The 8,594-nt window shown below is 37.9% G+C and overlaps 1 protein-coding gene and 1 long non-coding RNA gene across 2 annotated transcripts; one reads left to right on the forward strand and one right to left on the reverse strand.

Annotated features, from left to right (window-relative positions):
- Window positions 1-220: 220 nt before the first annotated feature.
- LOC131007043 (uncharacterized) lies at window positions 221-543 on the forward strand. The gene is made up of 2 exons (XR_009095868.1): window positions 221-276; window positions 360-543. It is a non-coding gene; the product is annotated as an uncharacterized LOC131007043 (long non-coding RNA).
- Window positions 544-4,565: 4,022 nt separating this feature from the next.
- LOC131000391 (uncharacterized) lies at window positions 4,566-6,475 on the reverse strand. The gene is made up of 2 exons (XM_057926302.1): window positions 6,210-6,475; window positions 4,566-6,168 (listed from the first exon to the last, which is right to left on the reverse strand). The coding sequence occupies exons 1-2, from the start codon at window positions 6,473-6,475 to the stop codon at window positions 4,566-4,568; spliced, it is 1,869 nt and encodes a 622-aa protein (XP_057782285.1).
- Between the last annotated feature and the right edge of the window lie 2,119 nt (window positions 6,476-8,594).

The following is an 8,594-nucleotide window of genomic DNA, read 5'->3' on the forward strand; positions in this document are numbered from 1 at the left end:
TCCGGATTTGGACCTTGCAAAATTTGGACCCGACGGATCTGGACCGGATCTGGAGCACTCTCTAAAAAACCGGATCCGGATCTGGAGTAGAATATGTAAAACCCAGATCCGGTCCAGATCCGATCCAGATCCGGATCTGGACCCGGTAGTATTAAAGATATAATATTTTTATTTTACAACCCTAGAAACCAACATGTAAAACCCAGATCCGGTCCAGATACAATCCATCAGCGTGGGAATTAAAAAGACCATCTTGTCCAAGCGCTTGGTTTGCTGGTGGGAGATTATGGGGTAGTCTATTTATCTGATGTTCTACTACATATTTCTTTCTAAGAATTTATCTTTCCTTTTGGATGTAGGAAATCTTAGCTCCGCGGTAGAAGGTACGAGTACCGGAGTTGCCAAAGTTGGCTCTTTCCCGTCAAGTGTTCAACCAGCGGGTGAGCCCATTGACTTATTTGAGTAATGGTGATCTCTGGGATTTTGGTCAAATATGCTACTGTTGTTCAAGCCTAAACTAAAATTTTCCCATTCACGAGATTACAGTTTTGCTTGATAGTTCTCTGAAATTTTTTCTCTTGGGAAAATTTCCCGTTGAGCAAGTATTGCAGATTAATTAACATGTGATTTGTTAGTTAAATGTGATTTGTTAGTTAAATTCTAACAAATTTGGGATTTGTTAGTTAAATGTGGCAAACTGGCAGTGCAGTGTATTAGATTAACCTTATGTGTTCATTTTTGCTTCATTGTAGAAAATGGAAGAGCAATCCATTAATTCAAATAGTGAAACTGTTCAGTCTCAAATACAAATTGATGGGGCAGCCGACGTTTATGATGTTCTTATTTATTTTGGATTGTTTAGTTTTAAATGGATTATGGTGTATTTTGTATTCTTGAATGATTGTTGAAACTTTAGACAATTGTTATGATTTTTATTTTAATGTTTAATTAGCTTTGAATTTATTTTTTAGAAAAATGATATGGATTTGGGTCTGGACCCGAGACCCTGTGGATCTTATGGATCTGGGTCTGGATCCCATTTTTTTGAATCCAATGGATCTGGACCGGATCTGGATCTAAGTAAAAAAACATGGATCTGGATCTGGACCAAGCAGGATCCGGTCCAGATCCGGCCCATTGCCATCCCTAGTTTGGATACATACTATCCATACCCGCGAAACCCGTTTACCCGCGAAAAATACCCGCCAATTACCCGTCAATTATCCGTGAATTACCTGTCAAATATCCACAAAAAATTCCTTAAAATATGGGCTTTGAATATATATTTTGAGATTATGAGCTAGCATATTATATCTTAAAATAGGCCCAAACAGAAACTGAACTAAGACCCAAATTCTAATAGTCTAATTTAAATTTGAATTTTGTTGAGCAATTATAGAATTTTGTTGGATTTTATGTTTTAGTTGATGAATTTGAATTTAAACATTGTTCTTTGTGGATTTCAACATATGGATTTGAATTATGTTATTTGTGTTCTATTAAATTTGTTGTAAATTTATATTTAAATTTTGTTTCGTGAGTATCCGACGGATAGTAGGTGACGGGTCCGGCGAATAGCGGGTGACGGATGCCCGCCGGATAGCGGGTTCGTGGATACCCGACGGGTAGTGGGTATCCGCGGGTAGCGGGTTTGGATACCATTTGATATCCATGAATAGTTTCGTGGTTAAAAACCACTATCCATTTAGTTCATGGGTATGAGTATGGATAGTCACTATCCGTACCCGTCGTACCCGATTGCCATCCCTACCTAAGACACCATGCATTGGAGATGCTCTTAAACTATTTATATTATTTTTCTAGAAACTAGAAACTATATTTTTAAACTTCAACAATTTTCTATATTTTTTGTAATTCTAAAATTTTAATTTTCTCAAATTATGTATTCCTATTTATTTTATAGTATTTAAAGTTATTAATACGATTTCCTCAAAAAAAAGTTATTAATAGGACATTATGTAATTTATCATAAAATGGTATCATATATATATATATATATATATATATATATATAGAAGTGTGTCGATATAAATTTAATTGGAAGGATAAAATTTAAATTAAAAAAAAATGAGGAGTTAAAAAATAAAAATCAAATTCAATATATTCACTTCATGTAAAGATAGAAAAAATGCCGTCAGCCGATACCTAAGGGAAACAACTATCGAATTAATTTGGTGTTGAATATATTATTTAAATAATTTATTTCTATCTTTTCTTAATTTATAGATAGAATATTCTTTTTTTTTTTCATTTTCAAGTAATTATATGTTAGATAATTTATATCTTGAATGAAAGCTCATGAAATGATCTTTAATTTGATATATAATACGTGAAAAATATATTTAAAATAAATAAATTATGATAATTTAAAGTTGTTATACATTAATTAATTTATATTTATAAACAATAATATTTTCCTTCAAATAGTAATGATATTTTGCTTGGAATTAGAACAGAATTTCAATCTTATAAAATTATCCAGTTATGTATTGAGTAGTGATAATTTTGAGCAAGTTATTTTTGGAACCGCACTTTAAGATTTTTAGTTTTAATTTTTTATTTTTAATATTTAAATTTTTTAAATTATGTAATTATATTTATTTCGAAAAAAGACATGGAGTGTGTAATTTTTAAAATTTTATTTTATTTGTATTTTGCATGGTTTCTCTTGAATTATATATGCATCTTAAATGAAAGATTGTGGAAAATCATTTAATTTAGTATGTACTTGAAAGAGTTTAGTGCCCCAAATTACCAACAAAGTAACACTGAGTAAAGAAAAGAGTAATGTTGAATGCAATGTTATCAACAGAATGTTACTAACATTACTATCAACATGCAGCGGAAATAAATAACACACAGGAATACTTTTTCCACGGATTATAAATAACCCGTGAGTGCCTCAAGGCAAAAATCACTATGTTGAATCAACAATACAAAGTACAGATTTGGATCTTCTTGGAGATCTATATTTACAGAATGACTGCCTAAGATAAACCAACCTATCTACTTTCGGTACTACAATGTTGATACAACACAGAATCCAAAACAGCCGAATAACTAAAGTTAATCGGACAAAGCAAACAACCTGCTACGCTCCAATGGCCTTGCACTTCAACTCTTGCCCTCGACGTCCCGTCGATACAAAGATAGACTTTACAGATTGGCTGCCTAAGTCTACTTCGTCAAAGCAATCCTTGAAGAGCCGGTGACACGTTTGCAGCAGGAAAATGACGAGATGGTTGCGGGTGAATGTTAAGTCTCTGATTTTGCACTTCCAAAACGTAAGGATGAATGAGGCTATTTGCTGCTTTTATAGACCTTCATGTCGTGGTTAGTTTCATCCACTTCCCACTTCCAGAAGCTTCCTATAACCGCCGCAATCCACCTCCGAAAACTGCCAGTCGACCAGTTTGGAATGTTGGTTGAGAGATCATGGGTCCTGAAAAATAGGAACTAACAGCCCACTACTTTGGACCATGATAAACCACCTTTTCACTTATTAAAAACGTGGTCAACAAGCATAAAACTTTTATTCCACAACCAAATAATAATAAAACGTGAAAGGAAGGTAAAGATTAAATATATACAATTACCAATGGAGAGTCAAAGTATGGAGTCAAGGCAGACTCCGGAATGTTGGTTGCAACCCAGAAATGTTGACACCATGAATGTTATCAACATTTCACCCAACATTGAAAACACGAATGTTATCAACATTCAATCCAACATTGTCGGAGTCAACATTGACTCTAACAATCTCCCCCTTAATCTTTTCCTTCCTGCAACAAAAACACAAACAAAGAAAAACTATATACAAAAACATGAATTCTATGTTACAGGAGTTCAGATCAAGAAAGAGTTAGAAACTCCCCCTTAATCAAACAAGAGGTGAACCTCAAAATCAGTCCAGAGAAGATGTCGTAAAAACACTCCCCCTAAAACAAACCAGAGGTACTACCTTAAGAAGCACTTGAGGTACAACCTTAAGAAACACAAACTGAATGTTGACTCAACAATCGGTTTGAAACAAACACGAACCTCTCGAACAACATACTCAGAATGAACAAAAACAAGCAGCAGCATTTAGAGCATTTAACCTCTCGATCAACATTGATCAAAAACCAAGATGAAACCTTAGCTTCATTTGATCAAAATAAAGGTCGGCCGAAGGCCAAGACCTTCATTTAACCTGCCCAACACAATATACGAAGGTATATCAAAAACATGATAAATGTTGAACCAACAGATAATCAAAAAACCAAGATAACATAAACTATGTTACCAAAAAAAAAAAAAAAAACAGGTGCTCATGCACCACAAAACAAATTCACGATGTCCACGCATCAAACACATCACCAAAGAAACAATAAATGTTTTGGAACAAAAACTGCCAACGAATTTCAGAAACTTCAGAAACACACTAACACACTACTCCCATTTTTTTGTTGAAGAAGGAAAAGGTAGGAGTTTGGCGAAGACTTGGTCACAAGATTCGACCCGGGCAAGCATGTCCTGTCCCATCTTGATCGTCCGATCCACCATCAACTGCACTTGTCTTTTGAGCTTGAGAAGATCCTCTCTGCCTTGATGAGCTCTGCAACATCAAGATCAATCTCAACTTCTGAATCTCCAGCTGGTTCCTTGCCTTTACGAGATGTGGATGTTTCTCTAGTGAGATGTGCTTTGACAGAAATGATGTTGGAAACATCAAATGCAACATCAGGAGTAGTCGCACGATCAACATCTTCGTCTTCACCATACATGTCAATCTCAGCTTCAGCAGAGTCAGCTTCATCATCAGGCTGAGGAGACAAGGTAGGACCAGCACGTGGAGGTTCGTAGGGGAGATCTTTGACACGATCAGGAGTGAGAAGGGTTTTGGAAAACTCAAGTAGATTCTTCTCTTCAACAAGCACAATTTCCTCTCTCTCCTTAAGTTTTTGCTGAACCAAGAGATTGTAGATGAGGCTTGGAAAGGGAAGCATACTTCCACCTGTGGATTTAAAGGATGCACGAGAGATGTTAGCAAACACTTGCTCACCAAAGTTGAAAGCCAGAGGCTTACCAACTTTAAAGATAAATTCAGCTTGTTCCTTGGTTAGAGCAGTAGTGTTTTTGCTTGGAAGCCAGTTGTATACTGCAATCTTGTGAAGCACATAATATTTCCAAGACAAAGTGGATGCAGCAAACTTCGAGGTCCAAGCCTTAAGTTTCCCTCCAGTCAACTCCCTAGTCATCTCATCATCATTAACCTCAACATCATCAGTGTTGGTATTCGCAGTGAAACATGCTTTGTTAATGGCAGTTGGGGAGAAATCAAAGACCTTACCCCTAACAAAAACTTTCCCAAACTTAACAGATTTTGGGTCAAAAGCTTCTGTCATCAGATTAACATAGAACTCCCTAACAATCTCAGCATCATAGGGAAACACATTAACAACCGTACCCCACATACCCCTATCTTGCAAAAGAATATCAAGCTTATATTTTGAAAAGAAATCCTCATCCGCACATCTATCATTATGAAACTTCCTAGCATCCAACACTTTGAGAGCATTCTTTGCTTCACGAGTGTAAAAACGAGTGGAGTACGACTTACTAACCTCAACCTCTGATTCAGAGGAGCTTCCAGAGCAGCTGATGCGAGGGGAGGTAGTGTGAGAGGTAGAAGATACCTTTCCGCTCTTAGAGTTGGGAGAATGTTCAACCTTTGGCTTGAGAACAGGAGGCCGTGATGTTGGACCAACATCACTGTCTTCTCGGCTAGGAAGATTGAGAGTAGAAGGGATCACCCGTGTGGATTTTAACCTTGAGGACCGCCTGAGAGAGGCTACTCCAGCTTTACGTTTTCGGCTTTTCTTGTCAGGAACAAAGGTGTCAACATCAATCACATCTGTGCTTTCTTCTGGATCAACATCCTGACCAACATCAGGAATCTTTTCAGAGTCATCAACATCCATGGATGTGGGTATATCACCAGCAGCACATTCTTCTTCAGCAACAACAGAAGCTTTATCAACATCTGACCCCGGTTGTGAAGCAAGATTAAGCAGGGCCTCTTTGGCAATTTCCCCAATTCTCTCCAAAGATGTATCTGGAGAAGCATACGCTGATTCCTCTTTTGAAGACGGAATTGACTCTCCGCTTGGAGTAGGAAGTGAAGTTTGATGTTGAGTTACACCAACAACTGGAAGTCCATTTGTAGAGAGACAGGATCAACATCAGCCCCTACAGACGATTCAGTGGTGCTTCTCTTCGGAGAGCCTTTTGGAGAAGGAGCTAGAGGAAAAGATCCTCCTGCGACTTCCACTGGAGTTTGAGAAGACGAGGGTTTGTCAGTTGATTCGGCCATCTGAGGGAGGGCGGAGAGATGTTTGGCAGCACTTTCCGGTGATCCAAAGTGTTGGATCAGACTCTTGATGAGAGAGGAAAGATCAGGATTTTTGTCCATGACTTTTGAGCTTCAAAGAAAGACTGCACAAATCTCGATAGAAGGGTTTGTGAAAAGAAAGATAGAAAATAATAATCAGAACAACCCCCTTATATACAATCGAGAAGACCCCAGCCAACATCAACCACTAAGCCACGAGATAAACACAAATCCCATAAAAATCTCCCTCACAAAAACAAATCAAAATTCGAAAATCATATCACAAGAGATAAGGAGATACAGATCACGCATTAGACAAACAAACCCTAGAAAACCAAAAAACAGATAAAATCACCAAGGAAAAAGATAAGGAGAGAGAGCCAGAGAAGAGAAAGAAAATGCCTATTGAAACAAAAACAGTAGAGCCAATGTTACATCAAATGTTAGTTCAACATTAGAAGACAATGTTATCCAACATCCGGAACAACAGACTGTGATTCTTTCAGCAGAGGTAAAACAAAAAAAAACGAAACACTTTGAGATCTTAAAACTCAACATCCATTTTCCCTGAGTGCATCGTCGCAGCGAACGCCGTGCCCCGAGTACTTAGATGAGAGAAGGGAAGATCTATTTATTTTCAGATGTTTTATGACCATTAAGCCTCACTCTTGTGCAACCGGTCTTATAACATCAATTTTTTTTTTATTCAACTTCTGCTAAAAGAACACAGCATGAACCGGTTAAAACGAATAACATCAAATCAACCAACATGGACATTGCACTTTCAGTAACACAGGCTCCTACATGCATATGCCTAAATAAAAAAAACAAACACAAGAAAAAAATAAAGATGTTAGTGAAATTGTACCTATCCAACAATCAATTGTCTCGGCCACACACAAATAACGTAAGCAGCGATACTCAACGAAAATCAAGCGGAAAGTAAAGAACACAAGACACCAACAATGATTACCCAGTTCGGTGATAACACACCTACGTCTGGGGGGCCACGCCCAGTTCCAACAGTTCACTAGTGAAGATAAGAAATACAAAGGACTTACACACGAAGACTCGATCTTCCTAGCCTCTATTTCTTCCCAAACCTTCACCTACGTGAACAAAAAGAGAGCAAGATAGAACTTACCCACAGAACGTGATTGCCTCTCAATCCACGTTCAAACCAACATCAAGAAACACTCCTACAAGCCGGAGTACAGATGAACGAACATAAAACCAACTCACGCTTCCAAAGAAATAAGGAGTAAAGCAACAGCACACCCTCACGTATTGTATGCTCTCTATATGCACGAAAATACTCTCTCAAAATAAGTAGAATAACGATGAGTGCAGCAGCAGCCTTCGATCGATGACGTCTCTTTAAATATGAAACCCTTGCCAAGAAGTAGAGAGCCCATGAACTATCAAACCAAACCAACGTAGGGCCCATGTAGAGTTTCCATAAGGCAGCAAGTCCTAGGGTACGAGGACACCCTAAAGAAACGGACTCTTCAAGCAAAAGCAATATCTTAAAGATATCTTTCCAAAAAACTTCAAAAACCCGCAAGGAAACAAACCAGCAGAACCTTGCAACCGAACAAGCAACTCAACAAGAGACATTCTGTGAGACTTCAGCAGAAACTCCTTTTTATCTACACAATGACAATAATACTTAAGAGTATATAAATACTCTAACAATCTCCCCCTTTGTCATTGGTGTAGACAAAATCACTTTTCTGCACAACACAAGAGTACACAGCAGAAACAGAAAACACTCCCCCTTAACAAGAACTCTCCCCCTGAAGGAAATAACGTCGGCACAAAAACATAAGAGCAAAGAGGAAGCACCGGAGTTCTTGGATTACATGCCATCATCCAAAAATTACTATAAGCAAGCACCATAGCAACCACCACCTGCACAAAAACGAAAGAACCATAATTTCTCCCCCTTTTTGTCACAACAATGACAAAGAGCTAGTTGCCAGACCCATCAGAATCTTCATCCTTAGAACCTTCATCAGGTATTGCACCAGCAGGACCATTGCCGCGAAGCATTTACGCGAGGCTGTCAAATCAGCCCAAATTCCGCGAGCAATTTGAGCAGCTGTTCGAGGAGGATCATCATTGCCGCTAGAATCACCATTCTCATCAGTAAAATTGTTGTTCACACCTTCAATTTGAACAGGTGGTGAAGGTTGACCGT

This window comes from Salvia miltiorrhiza, chromosome 1 (assembly GCF_028751815.1).
Source record: "Salvia miltiorrhiza cultivar Shanhuang (shh) chromosome 1, IMPLAD_Smil_shh, whole genome shotgun sequence".
Taxonomy (NCBI): Eukaryota; Viridiplantae; Streptophyta; class Magnoliopsida; order Lamiales; family Lamiaceae; genus Salvia; species Salvia miltiorrhiza.

Coding starts and splice junctions, on each gene's coding strand:
- LOC131000391 (XM_057926302.1), bottom strand. CDS start 6,475: ATGGACAAAAATCCTGATCTTTCCTCTCTCATCAAGAGTCTGATCCAA. Junction 6,169..6,209: donor CTACAAATGGACTTCCAGTT/GTTGGTGTAACT, acceptor TCCTACTCCAAG/CGGAGAGTCAATTCCGTCTT.